The sequence below is a fragment of the Mchenga conophoros genome, linkage group LG5 (assembly GCF_057382185.1).
Source record: "Mchenga conophoros isolate Kocher_MC1m ecotype Shallow Benthic linkage group LG5, M_conophoros_male_GT1.1, whole genome shotgun sequence".
Taxonomy (NCBI): Eukaryota; Metazoa; Chordata; class Actinopteri; order Cichliformes; family Cichlidae; genus Mchenga; species Mchenga conophoros.
The window spans coordinates 14,399,278-14,425,236 of record NC_140530.1 but is presented as its reverse complement, the minus strand read 5'-3'; the positions used below and the strand labels follow the sequence as shown (position 1 = coordinate 14,425,236).

At 40.3% G+C, this 25,959-nt stretch overlaps 2 protein-coding genes across 2 annotated transcripts; both read left to right on the top strand.

The window, feature by feature from the left end:
• Positions 1 to 2,268: 2,268 nt before the first annotated feature.
• On the top strand, positions 2,269 to 3,865 carry LOC146573982 (uncharacterized). Its single transcript, XM_085275468.1, has 3 exons — positions 2,269 to 2,657; positions 2,782 to 3,064; positions 3,197 to 3,865. The coding sequence occupies exons 1-3, from the start codon at positions 2,326 to 2,328 to the stop codon at positions 3,863 to 3,865; spliced, it is 1,284 nt and encodes a 427-aa protein (XP_085131594.1). The 5' UTR covers positions 2,269 to 2,325.
• A 4,503-nt stretch (positions 3,866 to 8,368) lies between these two features.
• Positions 8,369 to 25,957, top strand: stx18 (syntaxin 18). The gene is made up of 11 exons (XM_085273501.1): positions 8,369 to 8,593; positions 19,733 to 19,800; positions 20,923 to 21,038; positions 21,186 to 21,263; positions 21,385 to 21,451; positions 21,541 to 21,632; positions 23,253 to 23,347; positions 23,661 to 23,719; positions 24,009 to 24,078; positions 24,175 to 24,255; positions 25,007 to 25,957. Exons 1-11 carry the CDS (start codon positions 8,441 to 8,443, stop codon positions 25,100 to 25,102), a joined length of 975 nt encoding a protein of 324 aa, XP_085129627.1. The 5' UTR covers positions 8,369 to 8,440; the 3' UTR covers positions 25,103 to 25,957.
• Positions 25,958 to 25,959: the final 2 nt, after the last annotated feature.

Here is a 25,959-nt window from a genome sequence, read left to right as displayed (position 1 = left end):
ATGTAAAAGCAAGTTCAGAGTGCACAGTATGCTGAAGGTTCCAAACAAACACAATGGATGAAGGCAGAGTCAGGGGAAGAGGAATTTGATGCAGAGGAGGGAGAAGAGCTGGCCCTGGAAGAAGAGGAGCAGGCCAATGAGGAAGAGGAGTTCAAATGAGAGGAGGAAGAGGAGCGACCAACGAGGAAGAGGAGAAGGCCAACATGGGAGAGGAGAAGGTCCAGGAGGGAGAGCAAGACAACCTCGCACCATCATTACGGACGAGATGCGAGCAACAGCTCAGCGACATGATGCCGCACAGTGATTGTGGTGTGTGTGTGGTGTGAATAACGTAAATAAAAAAACTTCACACCCTGTTCATGTTTTCAAGATTACTGTTGTGTGCATTAGATTCTGTTTTTGCATTGAGTTGTGTTACAGTAGTGTACGTACATGCAGGATTTTCTATAGATTTATACTACTCATATGAAACTCACAAATCTAAATGCCTAATCCTCTGCAGAGATCTACGACGATCCGTTACTGTATAGTTTCTAAAATATGCATTGGCAGTTATGAAACAAAGAACCTTCTCACAAATTGAGCATTGTGTTTTCAATTGTTTTGCTGTAGTGTGTAATGCTGTGTATAGTGTTTACAGTTTTGACAGCTTCGAGCTGCTCTCTTGGTGTGGGAGTTTGAGTTTTGAGGTGGGAAGGTGTGGTTGTGTTTATGTAGCTTTAGAGAAGGGTGTTGTGTTTGGACATTGGGGGACCTGGTGGTAACGTTTGTGAAATGTGTTTTAGCATTTGAGAAAAACTGTATTCACACCACACACACACCACAATCACTGTGCGGCATCATGTCGCTGAGCTGTTGCTCGCATCTCGTCCGTAATGATGGTGCGAGGTTGTCTTGCTCTCCCTCCTGGACCTTCTCCTCTCCCATGTTGGCCTTCTCCTCTTCCTCGTTGGTTGCTCCTCTTCCTCCTCTCATTTGAACTCCTCTTCCTCATTGGCCTGCTCCTCTTCTTCCAGGGCCAGCTCTTCTCCCTCCTCTGCATCAAATTCCTCTTCCCCTGACTCTGCCTTCATCCATTGTGTTTGTTTGGAACCTTCAGCATACTGTGCACTCTGAACTTGCTTTTACATGTGGGTACAGCATTAGCAACAAGTGTCTTCAATTTTGAGTCATTGTGTGTAGTGAATGACGCCAGGTGTGTTCCCTGTGTTCAAAGATTGGTGACTGTGGCAAGCATTTTGCATCACATGGGCTTTCATTTGAGGATATGAGCAGAGTTGTTTTGCAACATGTGTTTTAGCAAGGAAAAATGTGTTTAGATTTATGAGTACAGAGGGTTGTGTTTTGTGAATTGTGTCTTCATGTGACATGTGTTTATGGTACTGGAATATGGTGGCTACATTTAGTAAATGTGTTTAGACTACTGGTCATTTGGGTTACAGGATTGGCTTTTGTGTTTTAACATTTGAGAAAAACTGTAAGATCATTGATTCAGAATATTTATTATCATTGTGGCAATGAAACTGATATACTTTTTATGCTCTTTAATCAATCATGTTCTATAAAGCATATGCAGTGGTTATAAAAACAACATATTTTTATAAGTTCAAAAACACTGTTATGATCCTAAATCACTGAAGCTCGTTTACTTGCTGATGCTCTCCCAGAGCAATGAAAGCAGACCATAAGCACCTTGCCTGGCATGGTGTTCTCCCATCAGTTTACAGTCACAGAAGAGCAGCTTATTCACAGAAACAAGGTGCTGACCTCTCAGCTTTCCTGCTGTCATTCATTGTAAACATGAAACGGACACGCCCTCAGAGACACAGACGACTATACACTTTTCTGTGAGACTGAAATAAGCACACCTTACTGCAACAATAGTCGACTGCAGCAACAAGATGGCTGTAATGTGAAGGCTGAATGCACATATTACAGTTTTTCTCAAATGTTAAAACACAAAAGCCAATCCTGTAACCCAAATGACCAGTAGTCTAAACACATTTACTAAATGTAGCCACCATATACCAGTACCATAAACACATGTCACATGAAGACACAATTCACAAAACACAACCCTCTGTACTCATAAATCTAAACACATTTTTCCTTGCCAAAACACATGTTGCAAAACAACTCTGCACATATTCTCAAATGAAAGCTCATGTGATGCAAAATGCTTGCCACAGTCACCAATCTGTGAACACAGGGAACACACTTGGCGTCAGTCACTACACACAACGACTCAAAATTGAAGACACCTGTTGCTAATGATGTGACCCCACCTATGAAAGCATAGTTTGGTGAAGATGCCAAACAATCACAATGGATGAAGGCATTCGAGCGTGCGGAAGGAGAAGAGCTGCAGGCCAAAGAGGAAGAGGGGTTGAGATCAGAGGAGGAAGAGGTGAAGGCCTAAGAAGAAGAGGAGTTCGGAGTAGAGGAGGAAGACAAGGAGGCCAACAAGAGAGAGGAGAAGGTCCAGGTGGGAGAAGAAGACAACCTCGCACCATCATAACAGATGATATGCGAGCAACAGTAATTGATCATGTCATTGTCCATAGCATGACAATGGCTGAAGCGGGACGAAGAGTACATCCAAACCTGAGTAGGTCCACCGTGGCCACCATTATCAAGGCATTTAGACAACACAACAGGTATAGTACGCTATTGCTTTCTTTGTCACACTACAGTTTTACAGGCCTGTGAAAGTGGTCTGTTACCTTACATGTAGTTTTACATATAAATCAGTCAATTGACAACACATGTTTCTTTCTTTAGAGCTGAAAGAATGCCACATAGAGGTGGGAGGGTTGCCATATTCACAGCGGCACAAGAAACCCTCATTGCAGATATGGTCCGTGAGAACAACTGCATTAGACTCCGAGAGATCAGAGACAAAGTCATTGCAGATAATGTAAACTTTGAGAACATTGATGCTGTCAGCGTGTCCACAATAGACCGAGTTCTCCGGCGCCAACAGATGAGGATGAAACAAGTCTACAGGGTTCCCTTTGAGCGCAACTCTGCGCGACACATAGGACAACGTTACGAGTATGTGCAAGTACGTATACATCCATGTCCACAGTACAGTTAGTGGACATACTGTGTTGCTTAGTGGCCTACATTACTTCTGGACTACCTGTGCTACCTGATTGACCGTTCTGAACACCTGTACGCTTTCCCATGTTCACAGAGGATAATGCAGTTGGACGCGATGGCCAGACCCCATGAGTACCTCTTCCTGAATGAGGCTGGCTTCAACCTCCAGAAACGAAGGCGAAGAGGCCGTAACATCATTGGCCAGAGAGCCATCACTGAGGTTCCTGGCCAACGGGGGGGTAATATTACTCTTTGTGCAGCTATGGGTACGGAGGGGCTTGTCCACCGGCATGCTGTCTTTGGGTCTTACAACACCCAACGTCTCCTCACCTTCCTAGAGGAGCTAAAAGACATCCTCCTGGACCGTCAACAACACCATCCTAGGCTAGCACATCACATGTATGTGATCATTTGGGACAACGTCCGCTTCCACAAGACACACCAAATCAGAGAGTGGTTCACCACAAACAGTGACCACTTTTTAAACGTCTGTCTGCCACCCTACTCCCCTTTCCTGAACCCTATAGAGGAGTTCTTCTCATCATGGAGATGGAAGGTGTATGACAGACAGCCATACACAAGAGAGAACCTCGTACGGGCAATGGAGCTGGCCTGTGCTGACATCCCAGTGGAGGCCTTCCAGGGATGGATTCGCCATTCCAGGGCGTTTTTCCCGCGGTGCCTAGCAAGGGACAATATAGCCTGTGATGTGGATGAGGTGATGTGGCCCAATGCAGCTCGGCGACATGATGCCGCACAGTGACTGTGTGTAATACTGTAAAATGACCGTGTAGACAATAAAAAAGACTTCACACCCTGATCATGTTTCCGAGAGTACTGTTGTGTGCGATAGATTCTGTTTTTGCATTGAGTTGTGTTACAGTAGTGTACGTACATGCAGGATGTTTTTATAGATTTATAGTCTTCATGTGAAACTCACAAATCTAAATGCCTAATCCTCTGCAGGGTTCTATGACGATCCGTTACTGTACAGTTTCTAAAATATGCATTGGCAGTTATGAACCAAAGAACCTTCTCACAAATTGAGCATTGTGTTTTCAATTGTTTTGCTGTAGTGTGTAATGCTGTGTATAGTGTTTACAGTTTTGACAGCTTCGAGCTGCTCTCTTGGTGTGGGAGTTTGAGTTTTGCAGTGGGAAGGTGTGGTTGTGTTTATGTAGCTTTAGAGAAGGGTGTTGTGTTTGGACATTGGGGGACCTGGTGGTAACGTTTGTGACATGTGTTTTAGCATTTGAGAAAAACTGTAATTGACAAGGGAGTAGCTCTATGAAAGCACTGTCGGAGATTAAAGGGGGAGATTGCCTTATTTTGGTATGATTTAATTTATGTCTATTTTTAGGTTTGATGAGGCAAGCACTGCTTACCTTGCTTGCCCTGAAAGAACACCACTGTGTTTTCTGATTATTGTTCTGCTGCATACACAACACAACACAAGCTTGTTTGAGCTTCAGGGCACAAACTGATGGTTGGATGGCTCTCCTTCAGGATTTTCTCATAGAGAGCAGAATTCATGGCTACATGGGATGATGATCTTACTATAAAATGCTGTGTTCAAACCACTTAAACCATCCAAAAAAAAGTTCACATTTTGTCAGTCATTTTGTCAGTCCACAGAATATTTTCCCAAAAGTTTTGATAATCTTAGAGATGTTTTTTTTTCTTTTTCACAAATATAAGACGAGCTTTTGTTCTTTTTGGCCAGCAGTGGTGTTTGCCTTTGAATTCTCTCATGAATGTCATTCTTCCCCCCCGAGTCTCTTTCTTATTGCTGAACCCTGACCTTAACTATGGCAAGTGAGGTTTTTTTCCTGGATGAGCTGTTGATGTGCTCTTGGAGTAATTGTAGCAGGCTGGCCACCCCTGGGAAGGTTCAACACTGTCCTAAGTTTTCTTGATTTGTGGATAATGGCTTTAACTGGGGTTTGCTGGAGTCCCAAAGACTTGGAAATTGCTTTGTAAAACTTTCCAGACTGACAGATGCCAATGACTTTAAATTGCGGCATGATGTGTTGCTCTTTGAGATCTCTTAGCTACCTTTACTTTGTCAGACAGGTTTATTTAAGTGATTTCTTGATTCAACAGGTCTGGCAGTAATCAAGCCTGGGTGTGTTTAGTGAAACTGAACTTGTTGCTTTCCAAAAAATTGTGGTTAATCAAAGTTAATTTATAATTTAACAAGGGGCCAATTACTTTTTCACACAAGGCCAGGATAAGTTTGGATAGCCTTTTTCCCCTTAACAAATCATCATTTAAAAACTGCATTTTGGATTTTCTTAGATTATCTTTGTCAAATGTTAACATTTGTTTGATGAAACTGAAACATCTAAGTTTGACAAATGCAAAAACAAATCTCAGAACTCACAAAGGAGGTAAATACTTTTTCATGGCACTCTAATAAGCTAGAAGTGATAACTAAACAGCTGGGAATGCTAATAGAAAAAAAACAGCTGGATATACTGCATCCAGTTTATGATTCTTAGCATATTCCCTTTAAGTAAAGGCTAGCTCATCAATAAACTCTATTAAAGCTCACACCCACTACACTAGAGAGCAAATGTAATTACAGAAAGCATGTCTTTTTGCACTTAAAAGAAAACATTGTGGATCTATGAAAGAAAATATGCTCCTGAAACTTCATTCAGTCACCTTTTTCTTCTAGCTTAGTATAGTGTGATGTGTACTGTAGTGAAAATTCAGTGATCGGTTAGATTTCTTGCAGCATCTTAAAGGAAATCATTCCTTTAAGCGTGCCCATGCACTCCATGCTTCAAGACATACACTCTTACTAAAGTCAAAACTATAATAATTTTAAATGCTGAGACTGCAGAAAGGGTGAGACAGTCGCAGCACTCAGCTGTAAAACAGTCTGGCACAACACTAACAAAGGAAATGAGCAAACCACATAGCAAATAACAGACTTTTATTCAACACTAAGCCCAACTGCTCATATCTGAGTGCCAATCCCAGTCACTTGCAAATAAACAGATTTATGAGAAATAGTACACACAAATTGCTACATTTGTCTAGACAGGACATTATTCTAGCTTTACTTATACTGGCAAGATTAAGCTGGAGTTTTATGAATATGTATATTGGTATATGTCAAATCTTGACAGTCTCCAAATTTGCACTTAAGAGTGAATTAGGTGACTCAGCAAATAAACTACATTTCTAACAGAAAAAGACAAATTTTGCCTCCTACAAAGAAAAGCCAAATGTGAAAATAGCTGAAATTCAATATTTATATGGAATAACTCATTCCCTGCAAAAATATTTAAATATTACATAAAATTCTCTTTATGTGGCCATTTAATCATCCATCTTCTTCTGTTTATCTGTAGGGACAACATACAAACTCCACACAGAAAGTCTCCAGTCAGCTAGTGGATTCAAACCCAGGCTTTTCTTGCTGTAATGTGACAGTGCTAACCACTATGCCCCTTCACCAAAAAGCACTGTATTGCTGTTGTCACTATACTGCTCTCAAGTACTACATCCATCCAATTTCTTCCGCTTATCCAATTCAAGTCCACAGACGGGCTGGAACCTACCCCAGCTGTCATAGGATGTGAGGCAGAGTACAGTCTGGCTGGAGAGGTCACCAGTCGTTTGTTTTGGACACAGACTGTATTGACAATCACTCATTATTGTGGCAGTTACAACACAATACCAAAATATAATCATTAGAACAACAGACAGAAGTTCTGGCATGAATAATAGTTTTGATTAGCGCCAACACACAGCCATCATCTGTCAGTATTCACTGTGATGTAAACATCAAAACATTTCCTTATTCATCACATTGCTACCAGGTAGAGGGAGTGTAGAAAAACTGCACTGCACAGCTCAGATATTGCACAGTCTCTGAGCACAAGTCTCCACAAAGACATTGAAAACCATCCAACACATCCCACACAGCATAAATCAGCCCATTGTTAGGAACATGGGCTGCATTCATAGGTGGCAGAAAACTCGGAAATAAGTTGAATGTGCGCATTTTGAAAATGCACTGGCATATAAATATTCTTATAGCTCACCTAGTCCACCAGGTCAGGAGGTACTGTACCTTTCACCTCCTTAGTGAGGTGGAACAAAACTAGTGTCTTCCTTCAGACTAAATATTTCTTATCGTTTCACAGAAAACACTACACATTTAAAACGATAAACTGTATAGTTTAATTTGTTGATTGTGCAGTAGGCTGGTGATAGAGAAGTAAAATGTTATCCAGATGTTCACTAGAGTCGGTAATGTCAGTAGCATGTGGCGTTCTCAACTGCACTGCCAATGATTTAGCTACATTACTAAATGCCATCTTTGGTTATGCTGCAGAGATTCGTATATGTGGGGAGCTGTCGCTGTGTCAGCTGCTTCTTGTTTGGGAATCCTTCATCTATTGTGGGAATATTTTCATCTCAAATGCAGCACGAATAAAAACTTTTATCCATTAATTTATCCGATAAATGTTATTTTAAATTTGAAATGAATGGGCAATCTTTCAGAAAACTTTTAGTAAATAATCCCCAAAACTCGTTCTGATTTGATAAATTAAGAGTTTCTGTGGGGCTAAAGAGTCGTCTCTCTCTTGTTGCAGCAGTCTCAGAGGTTCATTACAGAAATAACTGTTCAGGTCTCTGTAATGAACTGCTCAATGGACAGGCTTTTATCTGTTAACAAAGAATCATTGCTTGCATTATTTATTGATAAATATAACGAGTTTATTAAATAATTAATGATGCATAATCCCTATTTTGTCTCTCTATGTTTAAATGCTTTTTCCTTGTTTTTCACTATCCTATAAATTTTGCTTCAACTTGATTTTCCTCACCTTTACCTCTGTGTAGTTCTGTCGTTTGATCTCCTCCCTTGTATTTGCAGTCAGATTTTCCCATTTTTGTTGCAGTCTGAAACTGTACAATTGACCTGTGGGATGGCAGAATTTATGGTTTGGACTGTCGTTTCCCAAATTTGGCACATACAGGTAAAGGCTTCAAGTTAATGCTTTCAGACCGAAGGTTTCAGTTAAAATATTAATAGATTTTTTTTTTTAAATTAAAGATATTTTAAGATTTTCCCTACAAGAGTTGATTCTAAGCGACCGGTCTTTAAATATACGATCGGACTGTAGCAGAATTCAATTATTATGATGTGAATATTACTTATAATAAATAAATACTGATGAAATATTTAAGGTGAAACGTAACGCTTTCGTACCCGTATTACAGGAGAAATCCAGCGCGTCCCACGAAGATGACGTCCTCATCGGGTGACGTGTCAGTTTGTTTACAGCGGTGAGCAGTCGGCTGCAGCTGCTCAGACATGGCTGTTGATATCACGTTACTTTTCAAAGCCAGCGTTAAGACGGTCAAAACCAGGAACAAAGCCATAGGGATTGGCTTCGACTCGACCAAAGATGAAATTTTCAAGAGAAGTAGACCGAAGAGTGGCTTCTCACCGAGGGCGAAAGAAGTGGTGAGTGTTCATCCAGGCTAGCGTTAGCTAACTTTGCTAGCACAGTGGCCAAAGTGCTTTACGTTTAATGGCAGCTTCTAAACTTACTACTACTTTGTAGGAGCAACAGCAGCCAGTGAAATACAGTGCATATACGATGCTTACCACTTCTGTTTCCTTTGGTGTGTTGGCGCTGTTCGTGGTTAGCCGGTGTTCTGTCAACATTTGCAGACTATAACTTTGCTAAATGCAGCATGAACTTAAACTGGATTAGATTTTTTAAAATTTATATTGAATATATGCAAATTATGTTCCAAATTTGTCATAGAATAGATAATATTATGATACGTTGAGATTTGAAATATAAAGGTTGTGATTTTGACTAATACAATAAGTGGCCAGTTAATCGTTTGTTGAAGGCTTTGAGGATCTGTACTGAGAGTAGGGAGCAGGTGAAATAGAGCCTGGAGATGTGCAGGTATGCTTTGAGAGAAGATGAAAGTCAGTAGAAGCAAGACAGAATACATTTGTGTGAATGAGAGGGAGACAGGTGTAACAGTGAAGCTGCAAGGAGCAGAGGTACTGAAGTTTGAGTAGTTTAGATATCTGGGGTCAACCATCCAAAGCAACGGATAATGCATAAGAGGTGTGAAAAAGAGTTTGCAGACAGGGTGAAGAAGGTTGAGGCAATGTCAGGGGTGATTTGTGAGAGAAGGATAGCACCAAGAGGGAAAGGGAAGGTTTGCAAGACTAGACCTTTTATGATGTATGGCTTGGAGGTGGTGGCACTGACAAAAACGACCGGAGGCTGAACTGAAGATGTTAAGATCTTCACTGGGAGTCACCAGGATGGACGAAATTAGAAACAAACGCATCAGAGGGGCAGCTCGGGTTGAGCAGTGTGGAGGCAAAGTTAAATAGGTAAGGATGAGATGGCTTGGGTATATGCACAGTCGGAAGAGAAAATACACTAGGCAAAGGATGCTGAACGTGGAGGTGCCAGGCAGGAGGAAGAGAGGAACACCTAAGAGGAGACTCATGGATGTAGTGAAGGAGCACATGCAGAGGGTTTTTGTGATAAAGGAGGGTGCTAGGGATAGGGTGAAATAGAGGCAAATTATCTGCTATGGTATTTTGTAAAGGCAGCTGAAAGAAGAAGAAGAAGAAGAATATCCCATCGATGTTAATGAAATGCTTTTATGCCCTTATATACTTTGGTAATCTACAACTTTTACAGATACAATATTCACTCATTAAAGTTATCTGGGGATGTCCAGGCTTGCTACATGTGTGCTCAACTGTGTTTTACAATTCCTGGTTATTATTATAATAACTGTATTTGTTGGAGTATGCCGTTATTATAAGTGCATATTATAAGTGCATACGCCACTTCATATAAAACATTCTTGGCACAGATTGATAGGTGTGGGCATCATAGGGAGAGAAATAAGTCAGAAATGTTGTTTCATAGCTGCTGGTGTGCAGTCTCCCAGTCTATATTCTCATATCTGACCAAATTCTCATGAAAACAATCACTCAAGGACAAAAGTGTCACATAAAATATATATATGTATTTTCCCCAACATGAGGCCTGCAACTGATATTCAGAAAAAATTTTACACGCTTGGATCAGCAGTTGATATGGTTATTTTTTCAGAAACCATATAAATATGAACAGCTACACAACTGAAGAAGTATGTTTTCATTTCTTCCTTTCTTAGTTTTCTGGTAATAGCCAGTTAAAATGACCTTGGTCTCACTGAAAAATGCTAGCTTTTTAATACACTGTCAGTAATGGAATTTAGACTTCATCTCCTCTAATACTGTAATAATATAAATTTATTTGTAGAATTTCACATAAGACTAAATATATTGGGGAAAACAGTTTTGGATCTCATTTTATGAGACATTGTGTTGATTCAGGAAATGTCATGAAAAACATCTTAAATTATCTTTTTCCGCTGAAATACAGACCCATCCTCTATGGTTGACGGTACAAGATCTAGCAGTGTACATGTTGCTTGTACGTCTACTGCTACACTTTGGCCTGACATGAATATCTCAAAAACAAACCTCTTCAAAGGTACCTTGAAGAACCACTTTACGTATCCCAAGGGGAGTCAGGGCTTTAAGTTGTACCTAGAGCTGGGCGATATGAGATTTTTTCATATCACGATATGTTTTTTTCATTTCAGGCGATAACGATATCTATCACGATATAAGCCAAATAACTATATTTGTAAGATTTAAATGTGCCGTTGCTCACAAGTAAAATGTGAAATAATCAGCAGCTTGTTTTTATTTAAATATTTATTTCCCATAATAAGTTCAACAGGGTAGATGTACTTAAGGAACATGAGACTTTTTCAGATAAATAAAGGCAAATATTGCAAACTACACAAAAGGCAGCCGCTAAAGCGTTTAAGTTTCAAAATAGAACAAACGAAACAGACCAAATTGTCAATTCCACTTAGAAACAAAATATTAATTCTAAAAATAAATCTTAGTTTGTTTTACAGAAGAACAGACAAAACTGACTAACTTTTGTCAATATCAAATAAACTGAGAACTAAAAGGAAATTCTCAATCTCTCCTTGTTGTATAGCTTAGCTTTTCAAACAGTTTTAACAGTTACTTTAGTCTGACAAAAGCCGAATGACGAATTAGCGCTTCCAGTCAGAGACTGTCCACGTCCACGCGTACACGGGTATTTTTGAAAACGGAGATTTTCCGTTTTCGTTTTAAAAAATAATCCCGTCCACACATAAAGGCAGAAATGAAGGAAAACGCTGCTATGAACATGCCAAAGCAGCAGGTGGCGCTAGATTCCTAACCGTGCAGAAATGTTGGCCAATCAGAAGTCTAGAAGCCTCGGTGGGAAAAAGTAAACAAAGCTGCGGCATAGAAGCAGAACTGAGTCGTATGTGTGGAGGGACAGTAACTGTGTGTATATGTAAGCATTTAAACACTGCAGAGAGTAGAATTAACAGTAACAGTATTGTAGAAATTCATTTCACCGAAACAATAATGTGGCGCAGTGTGACGCATGCACCAGTTTATTGTATTTCCAGACTTGCTTTTGGCACAATTTACAGTGCACGCTACTCTGTTTTTTGTCAGACTTGAAATAGCCGAAATACCTTCACACTACGGAACTTCTATGGCTCTTCCGTTCGACAATCTCTCCGGCGTTGGAACCATCATCTGTTTTCTCTTCGGTCACGCTCGGTTGATTTTTCTAGTCGGCACACTCATTTCCTCCATTACCCGCTGGCTGCTTCCCAAACAAACACACGTGCGGCTTGGCACTTGTGCTGTACGTAACAAGTCACGCGACGTGACGCTGCGGCTGTGATTGGTTCGGCTCTGCGCTACTTAGTTTGGATTGGCTGTTCTTTTCTCTTTTTTTTTTTAAGAGGACAAGAGCGGCGAGGTCTATCGCGATAGCTTAATTTCTCTATCGAGTAAAAGTTATATCGCGATACATATCGTTATCGTTCTATCGCCCAGCTCTAGTTGTACCCGATGTCTTCAGCCATCAGCCCGAGGCAAACATGAGCCCATTTGCTGCAGCTCTGCACAACCAGGTTTTTGTTATGTTCTGTTACATGGATATTAGAAATGGTGGTTTAATAAAGGCACTGCTGCTTATTCAAGAGAAACCCAAACCTATCCTGTGGTGGCTGCACCCTGCTCTCCTCCCCCCCTACTGCTGTCTCCTTCGCATTGCAGATATCATCTCCGACCATCTCAGTGAAGCCGTTTTTGCCGAAATTGAAAATGTGAGCTTGGAATGTCCTGACTGCTTACAGTTATGTCGCGGTTTTCACCCACGTCTCCCCGGCTCAGCTATCCTTTTCTGTCTCTATTCGGCATCACATAGGCAGTCATTTTTATGCAGGTCGCCTCTTCCCATGTATGATTCCATAAACATGCTGCAATAACATTTTCTTTCGGCTCTCAAACAATTTCTGGGGAAAGCTGATCCTCCCAAGAGCCAGTGATTAAAGGTGGAAGATCAAAACAGAGAAAATATTAAATTAGGTCCCCAGTAACAATGTTGACGGCCGGCACCTAATGCACAACAGATGTGGGTGCCCTTCAAGACATGCATAACTCTCCCGCTAACTCTCCCTCCTAAATTCCCATTGAAGCTTCGCAAAAATAGAAAGAAAACATCAAAGTTGACAAATACACAGTGGACCTCTGAGACTTTTTTCTTTTTCCACTCAAAAGTCAACACAATGAGAAAGGAAATGTAGCTACTTTCAAGTCGATTCAAGAAGGGTTTGATTGACTAATAAGAGGGCCAGTGTTTGCAGGGTGGGGTTTGGTAAGGGGAATCTTTTACCTCATAGGGGTTGGTTTTGGGCGCTGTGATCTCCGTTTCACCGCTCACCTCGTCGCTCTCCGCAGCATGCTACCCTTCTCGAGTTTAAATGGGGAAGGTCACTCTAAAATTGTCAAATTGGGTGTAGAAAATAGCGCTTGGCTCCCCACTCTGCGTTCAGTATTGGTATTCCAAAATTGGCTCCTTCTCACACTGTTTTCTTTGAAACACTGAAAAGTGGGCCAGCTCTTAAAATGATGTTGTGTTGTTAGAGGGGCTCTTCGCTGTGAAAACTTTACAGTGAAATGGTATGCTCTAGTATTTTCGTAACATTTAGTCTGAATTTTTCGACGATGGTTAAGTTTCCAACTCCAGTGTGTTTTCTTTTTTTTTAAACAATTGAAATTTCATTTTATGTTTGAGATGTTATAAACTAAATCAAGCTAAACCATTGTGAAAGTGAAGTTAAAATTATCACCTTGTATCACACCGGGACGTTAAAGAGGATCAGTGAACTTGCAAAGGTCAGAGTCGCAGATCAAAGTTGAAATAATCGTTAGAGATGTGTTTAAGAGCCTGTGGGTGTTTTGCTTCAGATGAAACTGGAATGAATTTGCACATTTCTTCTTGTGCTTAACGGATCACATACAGATGGTGTACAGCCACAGCAGCAGATGTTACATGACATTTATGAGTTGTTTAGGGAATGTGGTGCACAAGTATGCCCCCCCCCCCCCCCCCCCAGTCTTTGTAGAAGTAAAAGTAATTGGCAGTCAAAGAAAGGTAAAACATTTATCATAGGGATGTTAAAAAGCCCAAAAGCCAGATCAGTGAAAAATAAAAGAATTGATATTGTACATAATATGTACTAAAGCAATGGTAGCGCCTTATTTAGCCACATTTTGCAAGTTTGCAGTCAGTAATTTTATATTATGCTTCTGCTCATCACGTTACCAAAGTACAACACAAAAGGTAAAACGCGGTCTCATATAGCTGCCTAAGCCAAGTCTATGCTGAGCGATTTGCAGGGATCACGCTCAGATGAACAGTGCTGCTAAATGGTCTCTTTTACCAGTTGGCCTAATCTCTGCACTGTTTTCCCATGAAAGCCAGGCAAATTGAATTTTGAGGCATCTGCTGTCAGCCCTGAGCAGGATCGTGATCTTTGTTTTACTGCACGCAACAAAAGGTTTGGAAGGACTCATGAAAATGAAACTAACGAGCAAAAAGTGGTTAAAAGCAGTTTTACAGATGCATGACAAGCTCTAAGTCATGAGGCAGTCATTGCTTTTCTGTAGACACGATTGTTAGAGATGAACAAGCAGCAGCTGTGGATACTTTAAATACTGTCTTACGGCATTATCATTAGGCAAATGTTGCGATTTCCCAATACTAATGACAGCAGACTGCATTCACCACTCTTAACACTAAAATCCGAGCCATGAAACTCCAACAGATGTGTACTTATCTGTTTAAGCAAATGACAACTATAAAGAATACAATTGGGCCTTTTGTTACAGGATAAAATGTGGAAATAAGTCATGGGGTATTAATTATTTGTTGTCATTTCACATTGATACTGAATGCACAAAATAAAACTAAAGCAGATGATACTGTTTCAGTTTTGTTTTTAAAGCAAAGGTCAAAAGACGAGTTTGTTTACTGTCTTAGAGGTAAAGACTCAAGTAGGTTTGAGTTTTCCAGTACTGTGAGAATCTGACTCGAATCAAACGTCTAGATTTTCCATGCACTCCGCAAATTACTTTGCTTTATTAAATCACTGAAGTGTTTTCTGTCTTTATAGATTATGTCTTTTTCTTGCTCGTGTTTTTGAAACTAAAGTTTAACTCAAGTGGTTTTGTTTTTGGTTCTTTTTTGGAAGTGAATTATATCAATTCAGTGATGTATAATACACTGAAGGAAAGTTGCAGTGTCACTTACTCTGAAATTGCATTTCTGGTACTTTTTAGGTGTTTTCAGTGCTACTGTATGCAGGGGAAAAAACGTATTTATTATAATGACCATGACAACTGATACCAGGTTGGCAGGAGATGCTCATTAAGTACATCTAAGTTATAGAGCTAGTGATTTTGCTGATTTATTACCTTTTGTTGTCAGGATTTCAGCATGTGTATCCTGCTGTCCTAAGCAGGGGTGAGCTTTCTTTTATTTACTTGTTTCACCAGGGGATGCCAATGTGGACAGTACGTTTCTTACTCTTCTATGACCCACTGTGTGCAGTACTGTTTGCATTATATTGTATATGAATATTGAACATTAATAAAGTGTAATATAAGATTTCCTCCTGGGCTGAAACAAACACGTGGACTTGCAAACCATAATTCCAGTTCGCTGTGATAATATTTTGGCAGTTCTGAAAAACAGACACAGGTTTGCGTCAGTCCAACCAAGGCAACTTGACCGGACTTAAGTAAACAAAAGAGAGATGGTCTTACAATTCAAAAACATGCTGAAATAATCACAAAACGTGATTAAGTATGCTCTCTAAGGAATATCAGTAAATACAAATACTTACACAACAATATTTTGAATCTAATGGTAGATACTGTATGTATCTATTATATTATGTGGTGTCCTTTTTTAAAAACAGTTCTGTTTATCTCACATGCTTAACGTCACCTTCTCTTCAGCTGCCAGCTTTGCCTTTTGTTTATTAATTAATTTTTTGTCCCGTGTTGTCCATTTGTGTTTTAGTGAAACGTTACAGCCCCGCCCTTCACATCTGTTTCATATGAAATTGATTATTAAGATATGATGGCTTTGAATGCATGCTTGAAATCGGTTTAGGCAGGCTGTAAACCTTCCTCAATAGTTTTGCCACTGACTCAGTCCGTCTCACTAAGCTCCAGCAGCAGGACCGTTACAAGTTGTGATTGAACAGAGATGATTGCTGAATGCTTTCCATCTGTCTTGAAGGGGAGAAATGTGACACAGTTGTAAAATACAATAGCGGTAATGTGGTCATTTCAGCTTTGTACTCTTTACCGCAGACTATACATTGGCTGATATTCCTCAGTATTTGAAAATCTCTAATATATGATTCAGACTCTCCGTCACTTTTCAAATCCATCCTTGATCTGACCTGTGTGACAGTAGATGAAGAAGCACCGAGACTGCATGCAAACGCTGCTTTCCACATCTTTGTATCGAAGTGAATTGGCCGGTTAAACTCGTGACAGATTAATACAACTTTAGCACATATTAAAAGGGTCGAGGACCCAGTTGGTAAATATTCTTAAAAGCTTTCTTTGATTACTCCTTGTTTGTTTATAGAGCTGGCTAAAGCTTCCTAACTGTGAATAGACATGAGAAGACAAAACTCAGCCCATTAGAGAGTCAGACATAAACATGATAATAGAGTCAACATGTGGCTCAGCGTTCTCCTCTGAAGCATCCTCTCTGCATCAGGGCCACATTCCTAAACACAACATAACGTGGCGTCAGTATGGATAGCCCACAGTCAGGACACACAGGGACTTGAACCAAAGCAGGGCAGTCATCATCAAATTCTGTCAGTTACCTGGATTAAACAAAACAAAGAGCTATCCAGGCTCTTTAGAAAATCTGCTAGCTAAGCCTTTTCTCTTTTCTTCCTCATAATAATCCCCCCTGATGGTTTGTTTGGGCTCAGTCAGAGCTGGAGGGAACCAAGGGGAAGGAGAAAGTGAGGAGGTAAAGTGGGGGTCTTTGATGATGACGAGATTAGATATAGCCCGGCAGACTGTCTCCTCTTGCCTTCCCTGCGAGCTCTGCCTCACACACACCTGCGGCAGCTACACGTTACACTCACACACACGTTCACGCGTACCTATGCATACACATATGTGGTGAGCCGCATGCACAAGGCCACCCCCTTCCTCATTGTTCAGGAATTACTTGCTCTTTAAGGTCTTACGTTACAAGAGCAATTGATCCCTCTGACCCCCTGCAAACCCTTGAGGTTGTGCTGGGAATCCAAGCTCCAATGTATACACACAGGAGGCAGCTCAACCCCCAGAGCAGCAGTCTTTGACACTCCCCAGCACCCCCACAACACACAACAGACACACACACACACACACACACACACACACACACACACACACACACACACACACACACACACACAGACCTTCCACTGTGTTCCAGTGCTTTGGGCTTAGCACTGCCTGCTGGTGAAAAAGGTGTAGTACCACGAGTAGAGGTTTGTAGTCAGATAAACTTTGTACAAAGCTGAAACCGAGTGTTAATTGCAAGCAGGAAACAGTTTATAGTAAAGACAAGCCAAATCGTTCTTGGTGTGGAGGAGTTTATATTTTCTAATTTCAAGTCTAGATTACATAAATATCTCTGTGTTTCATTTAGGAACTTAGACATAACATTTCACTTTATTTGTTCCTCACAAAATCATACCAAAAGACTCTAAACCACAACGAACGAGTTGAAATGTTACAGCAACAACACAAAGCAACTTTTAATTAAAAAAACAAAAACCAAACAGTCCAATTTTTGCTGTAAGATGTTGTTTCCAAGCTTGTTTGCAGTTCAAAGCTATAAAAAACTTATAAAGGTTGTTACAATGATAACCAGTCTTATTCACTGACATGCTAGATTTTAATTATATGAAGGATTCTTTGCATGTGTTTGATTAACTTCAAAGAGCAGTCCGTGACTCTACGTACTACTTCATGTCATTAATATAATTCATCTAAATGGTTGCAATAAGACTGTGTTGCAAAGATGGCTGTGTCCAATTAATACCCTCCAAACAGCAAGCTGGAAGGATTGCTCATGAACCTCTACAGTGTGGGAATGTTTCAGAAACACGGTCAACAGTGTGGTGCATTGCAAATGGCTTATTATGCCAGTGCAGCTATTAACAAGACATCATCCTGTCCTCACTTAAGCATTATATACTACAACTGTCAAGGTACTGAGTGTATTCTGTTTGTAGTAGTTGCCTAAAAAGGGATTTTTACCTTTTTCCTCTCCATGCATCGTCTTAACATTGTCGTGGGCCATTTTATATTGTATTTTTTGTATTTGTTTTAACAGTGGTCATATTAACTGCGTTAGCTCCAGAGATGAGGTGAATTCAGAATGTGTTAAGGATTTTAAGTCAAGTGAAAGCACTGATTTGTCAGTTAAGGGAAGCGCCGACTGTTACATATGCAGATTAATATAACAGTGTCACAGGAGTCCTTTTGAAGTTGTGCTTCAATATTATTCTGATCAGGCATCTGAAAAAAGGTCTGTTATTATTGTGATAACTGACAAACACCTGTGTTTTAATCATAGGTCTTTTGTTTGGTAGTCAAGATACTGTCAAATTTACCGAACAAGAGTGGTTGTAATAATATTAAAAACATTTTTAGATGTCATATTTAGACATTATAATCATGTCAAATGAAGAATATATTAAAATAATATACATTTATGATGTAACATTAAAGTTTGATTACAGATATAATACTGAATGAGTTGCATCATAAAATGTCACATGACACGATGATGCTCACCCAAACATTATTGCCGTCTGCTCCCATGCGATATTTTCTAGACTTTAAGTGTGTACAGTCATAATTATGGTTGGTCAGTGATTGATTGAGAATGCTGCAACAGTAAAACTAGAGATTTACTAGAGCCAATTTCAAACAGGCATGTTTTGAATAGGCTCTAAACTAGTAACTAATGCTGATCTGAATGACTTTAAACTATAAGTACGGTTCTGTTCTCCCTGAACCCTCCAAGCTCAACTGCACTGAACATCAATTAACTCCTGACCTCACAAATAATTGTATTATTAGCGGGGCTCAGCCTGCCTTGTCCTTGCCTGCGTTAGCATGCCCCCCACAGCAGTGTCGTACGTCACCCTCTAAACCAGAGAAGGACTTCTGGGTTTCTAACAAATTGCTCGGCTCTGTTTATCACAACACCTTCTTTATGCCCTGACAAACGAGTCATTTTTCAAACGTCAGCTCAAATAAAACACCGCTTTAAGTCACTGTGACGCTAGGAATGAATGTTTAGAGACATTATTAGACGACTGGTGCCAGGTTACTCTTTACAGCCAAAGCAATTTGATAATTGAGGCTGTTAGCGTGAAAAAGTGAAGGCTGAAGACAGCGTCGTTATGCTATCAAAATAATCCCCCACGCTCTGTGCTCGCTGTCACAGTCAAACTCATTGTGTCATTTTTCAGTCCTGCGCCTGTCTCAGTTCTGTCTTCTTGTGGATCCAACAGAGCCTGCTGTGTGTGCTTTCACACCCTCTTGTAGCCTGCCAGCAGAAGTCTGTGGACAGGGAAGCAATTTGGTCTTTTTTAATATTTGACTGAATTACACGAGCAAATATTGGATTGAACCAAGTTTCCTCTGGTTTCCCTTTGCACACACACACACACTCCTGGACTTTCTCTCTGTGATAAATAGCAACAGATCATAAATTTAAAGCTTATTGGAAATGGCTCTGTCAGTGCTCTGTATGCTCTGTAAGCCCTTGGTTTTATTTATGAGAGCTGTTTGACGGGCAAATTGCTGGTTTGATTTTTGTATGTCCTGGAGTTGATGAATTGTCATAAGTAAATATTGAGAATTCACAGAGATAGAAGGACACTGGTTTCCTGTCACTTCCAATAAATGTAAAATTATGCATTTACTCTGGCTCTGTTGGAATGTAGCTGGGAGAAAATAGTTTCCTCATACATGTCTGGAAAAAAAAACAATGTTGACCAAAATTAACATATTTGAAGGTGCAACTGCGTATTTAAAGACTTGTTGACATGACGGTGATGGGGTCGAGTAATGCTACTTCTCACTTTATCTTGGCAGATCACGAACATCACCAAGCTCAAAGACTTTCTGCTACAGCACAGAAAAGATTATGTGAGCGCCGGAAGGTAAGCTTCTCCAAACAGTCACAGTAATCCACCACAATCAACAACAGCAACGGCAAAACCCTTCAAGGCTGCAGGGAAAGCTGATGAGGGCACAAACGCTTTAATTCTGACAAAATTCAGAGAAGGTCAGGAGTCAGGGTTATTTTCAGCGTGCGTGAGTGTCTGTGCGCGAGCTACAGGGGCTGCCTTCTGGCACAAGGTCAGCAGCGAGTCGGGTGGTCTGTAGAGGCAGACTCCAGTCTAATTGTCTGGAATAATTGAGCTGCAACCAAGTGTAGAGCAAATCACACCCAGGGACTAATCCAGGCCTTCCTCTCTCCAAGGCCCCTCTGCGTTGTGTGCGTGCGTGCGTGCGTGCGTGCGTGCGTGCGTGCGTGCGTGCGTGCGCGTGAGTAGCCACTGTTGGGAACGAGTTGTTGATGAAACCTCAAAAGAAAACATTAACTAAGCATTAGACATGTCAGTGGGTTGAGTGTGGTAGTATTTAGTGATGGGACTGTCCACTGATATGTTTGCAGGTCTTGTATACATTCAGCTTTTCCCATAGCTGTTACTATCTTCCAGATTTCCTGTTAACCTCTTAGTCCTCAGAGTAATTGTGACCTATAGTTGATAACTGATTTATTTACACTGATGTTATAACATGATGTAATGGTAATGAAACTAAAGTCCTTCAATGGATGGCTTGTTCAGCTTCAAATCTTGTAATTATTATCAATTATTTGTTGTCAAGTGACATCTCTATTTCCTGGACAGCCACCCACAAACTAATAATACAAAGGGAAAAGACTCAAATGTGGATTGTCATATTTACTTTTTAAAGTTTAAAACACCTAGCTAAAGCAAAATACAGACTTTAGCTTGCTTACTGCCTTGCTTCCTTAGGTTTCCCCCCGCAAAGTATGCATTGCATGATGGGATGCTTAACATGATGCTCACTTAGGACAAATTTGGAGTACACTGTTTAAAGCTGCGCGTGGAAATGAGGGAAGGAGTATTTGGACAAGTGCTTTCTCAACTTGAAACTATTCACATTACGGCATGTCTGTCGGTGTAAAACTAAATATGATGTTTGTAAAAGTCTTCAAGCTCACTCTCATTGCTCTGGTGTGTGTTTTACAGTCTCATTTCATCAGACCTTTCCCGCATGACAGACAATGACCGTGACCAGATCGACCAGGATGCTCAGATCTTTATGAGAACCTGCTCTGAAGCCATCAAGCAGCTACGCAATGAAGGTGTGTCTTTTATTTCTGTGCAGCAAATCAACTTAAATGGAAATTTAAACATAACATATCTGGAAATGCTGATATGGTCTTGTTCATACTGCATGCTTTCCAAGTCAGGAAGTCTTGACTGTAAATATATTATTGTTGTCATCTCAGCTGAAAAACAGGTGATATCAGCTCAGATAAAGGAGCACAGGGGAGCGGTGCTAGACCTCATTGAAACATACCTAAAAGGTGAGTTTGTAGCTAATTACTGAACTTCTAGTGAGTCCTCTGTTACCTGTTTTAATACTTCATAATTCTTTCATAATGCATCTGACACAATTTGATCATACCTTGCATCTTTGGTTTTAAGGTGTATGCAAGCTGTACTCTGAGCAGAGAGCAATTAGAGTCAAGAGAATGGTGGACAAGAAGAGGCTGTGAGTATTTGCATTCCTCACTGACCTGTTGTCACTCATCATTTTTAAACTGCTTGTGATTCATGTAATATTGTGTTCTGTGGTCACAGATCAAGACTGGTACCAGAGCATCACGGTCCAGTGGAGAAAAAAGTGGAAGTGGAGCCCACAGAGGAGGACACCGTTAAGGAGGGAAGTTCTGGTAAGTCAACATGCAAAGCCTGTCACGACAAGCCCTACTGCATTTTATTAGAACTTACCTGACTCCAAATTATGCTTTCTTCTTCTACTTTTTTGTGATCTCATATATTTCAGCTTTTTTTAAAACATATATAATATATATAATGTCATGGTGTCTTATCACAGTGTCATTGCACATGATGATGATGATGATGATGATTCTTTGTGATCTCAGTTAAGATTGAAAGTTAAGTATGAGTATTATTCATATCATCATCCATAGCCAACATTGGCAGACAGGAAGCAATAAGTAGCACTATTTGGATCAGTTAACTGTATTAAATGTTATAATTAGGGATGGGTATCGTTTAGGTTTTATCCGATACCGGTGTCAAACCAGTACTTTCGAAACAGTGCCGGTGCTTAAACGGTGCTCAAACCGGTGCTTAAAGAATGGAGAACACAAAATTGGTCCAAAAACCTCTCATGTTCAGCTGTTTTTTTGTAGAAAGATAACAATGTTAGCCTTTTCTGCAGCTATAGGGCATATATGGTATCACTCTTGGCTGGAAGCAGTGCTTAAACAATGGAAAAAACACAAACTTTAAACCTCTCATGTTTAGCTGTTTTCCACTTTTTCTTTGGTCGTTTTAGCCTTTTTGGCCAGGGTGAAGGGAGTATCTGCCATCAAACAAGAAGACAACTGCATGTAACTACGACGGTGTTTGCTAGTTCACCTTACATGCATTAATGTAATAACGTGGTTAGCCTACTCAACGTAAATTACACACGGACAACATTAAGCTACTCACGCAGAGAAGAACGGCTGCTGCTGCCATCATCATCCGTCATCATTTCTGCTACACTGGCAGGGCTAGGGGCCAGGACTCTCCTCTTCGGGTTTTTGGGAGATGTTGCTAACTCTGTGCATTTCTCGGCTTTTAAAAAAATCGCTATGCGTCGCCAGGTTGGTCGTCAGATTCCAGGTGTTACCTCCTTTGCACAGTATCACCTTAAAGCAGGCTGCTGAGTTTGCATCTTTTGCTGTGAAGTACAGCCAGACTTTTGACGGCTTCGCCTTGGGCATTTTTAATCTGTAGCTCGAAAAGAACGTACGTACCTGGGCCCGCCTACTATCCTTGCAAAGGTAAAATGATTGGCTAGAATCCAAAGTGTATGACATCTCAGGGAAAGAAAAAAAAAGCACCGAAATGTGCGCTGCTTTTCGGTCTGGTTACTACTGTTTATGTCAGAACCGGTGCCATAATGGCATCGGATACCGGTACCTATCCCTAGTTATAATTACAGTAGTCAAAAAGGACATTTATTATTATAATCTTGTCAACTTGATTTGTATTTGAAAGTGAAAACTGCTTTAAGAGACTGCTTCCTGAAGGCAGTTGAACCAATTTCAAAGCTCATCTGGACTCACAACACACTCACTCTAAAAAATAAGTTACTGAATGCTGGAATAGCTTACCAAAGGCAATAAAGGAGTATGGACTAAATAATAAACTAACTGAAGATATTCCATTTAAAAAACTCCATCATAATAACTGCTCAAGGTTATATTTTCAGAGAGGTTTCTTATTGTAACACGTCTAAAGTTGTCTTTAAAAGTCTTTTGTCTTTCGCCCTTTAGAGAAGACTGCATCATCAGAGGTCCAGGACAACCCTGTAAACCTGTGGGAGGAGAGCCGAGTGGAAGATGAGCTCTCCCCAGAGGAAATTCAGATGGTGTGACACCTTAGAAAATATTTATGTATACAGAATAATGAATGAATAGATCTGCATGTTTCAAACGTTAATGTTGTACTTTGACAGCGTGTCGGTGCACAGGGACAACTCGTTGTTGATTTTTGCCAGAGGTTTGAAGGGTTAAAGATTTAGAGCAGCAAATGTCAGACTAATTTGGATTGTTATTTGTCATCACAAAAGCAGCTTACAGGGATTTCCTGATAAGGCAAATAAAAGTGGAAATATATTTACACTAAATTAGCATTTGACATCTGCATTATACATATTTATTCAGTACTGTGTTTATGTCTAGTTTGAGCAGGAAAACCAGAGGTTGATCAGTGAGATGAACAGCCTGGTGGATGAAGTGAGGTGAGTCTCCATCTGTGTATGTTCCCTTCTGTTTTTGATAAGTCTGTTTTAAACAGCATGGCTGAAATGTTAGATGTTGATTAAGACAGGATTAAAATTACCCAAAGATTTGAGTGTTTGCAGATTAGTCCTCTGGTGGCTAATAAAACTAAATGAAATGGATCTGAAACACTTGTGATAAAAAAATCACTAAACACTAAATGTTCCCCTAACATCATCTGGAAGGGCTTATATATGCTAGCCACATTATTTTCATTGGATGCTTCATGCCAGTGTTTGTACCCACCAGGCAAATCGAAGGGAAGGTGGTAGAGATCTCACGACTTCAAGAAATCTTTGCTGAGAAAGTCCTGCAACAAGTGAGCTGGGTTCCTTCGGTTTCACACAGGCACTCTGTTAAGTGCACGGTGCATTGTTGTACACAGACTTATTGTCCATCTTATTCTCCATGACAGGAAGCAGAAATAGACAACATTCATCAGCTCGTCGTTGGTGCTACAGAGAACGTCAAAGAAGGCAATGAGGATATACGAGAGGTACCTTTTACTGCACTGGGGGAAAAACACACCTCTGCATCACATATATTGGCTGTACATTCTCCGGTCACTTTATTAGATACACCTGGGTGTTAGACCCCCTTTTACCTTCAGAACTGCTTTAATTTCAACAGATTCAACAAGGTGCTAAAAAAAACCTCTAAGATTTTGTTTCATGTTCACATGATAGCGTCACACACATGCGGCACATTTATCAGCTCCACATCCATGATGTGATGCTCCTGTTTCACATCCTAAAAGTGCTCTGTTGGTGACTGTGGAGGTCACCAGATCCTGTTTTCATATTTGAGAAACCAGTTTGAGAGGATTTGGAAGCAGCCATCAGAACATAGGTACTCTGTGGACTGTGATGCTCTTTTGCATACCTTGGTTGTAACAAGTGGTCATTTGTGTTGTTATTGCCTTCTTTTTGGCTCACAGCAGTCTGGCCATTCTCTTTGGACCTCTGGCATGAACAAGGCATTTTGGCCTAGAGAACTGCCATTCACTGGACAGTGATATCAACAACCGTGCCACGTTCAAAGTCACTTAAATCACTTTTTTCCCCCATTCTGATGCTCAGCTTGAACTTCAGCAGGTCTTCTGCATGTCTAAATGCATTAAGCTGCGGCAATGTGATTGGCTAATTCGGTATTTATATTGACAACCAGTTGAACAGGTGTACCGGTGAGTATATATGTGACTTATATTTCCACTCAGTAAAATGTCATTGTGTTTACTTCTTTTTAAGGCTATCAAAAACAACGCTGGATTTAGGGTATGGATCCTCTTTTTCCTCGTTATGTGCTCTTTTTCTCTTCTCTTCCTGGACTGGTATGACAGTTAACACGACTGCCCAAATGGACTCTGGACAACAAGAAACTGCCTGAAGCTGATACACAATGCCAATCTCAGAAGTGATTGTACAACTAACTGAGAAGTGAAGTGATGGCAACAGCGAGACTGAACGTGAGATTATGTCCTCAAGTTTAAATGGCACTTAATTCTTCCCTGATTCTATCTAGGGTAGCTTTAATATAAAAATGCACTTGTATTTTAACATCTTGCCTTTCTCAGCCATGAGTAACAATGGTTTGACTGGATTTCGATCCCTGTGAATCTCTTCCGAAACTGTTTTATGCACTAGAGCGTATTTGCATCTTGACATCACAGTCCCATGTATTCAAAAAGATTTGTTCTTTATGTAAAATAAATTACTCTAAATGCTCAAAATGGTTTGCAGATTGGAGCCGAATAAACTGTACTGGCACATCAGATACACTCAAGTAAAAGCAAATGATTCTCAACTAATTTATAGCAAATTTAACGTGTACCTTCTCTCATTAATTCATGATGATATTTCATGATATAAAACAATTTTTATAATTCGTATCTATGTGGGTTTGCAGATAACATCAAAGGCAGCTGAAGCCGCTGCCTGCCTTGGTTTGTGTCAGCTAAGGAGAAAGTAGCTGTTGACTTCTGATGTTTCTGTTAATCTGTTTATAATGATTAACTCAGATTCCAGTGACAGCATTAAAGTGCTTTGAACATTTTTTTCCTTTGATGTCAGCTCAAGAGCAACTGGAACTTTTAACTGTGTTTATTTTCTGTGCCGAGGGAGTTTTCAGCAGCTCTGACATGACTTGCTCTCAAAGTAATGAATAAAAATCTTCTTTTGCATAAATGGATTGCACATAGACG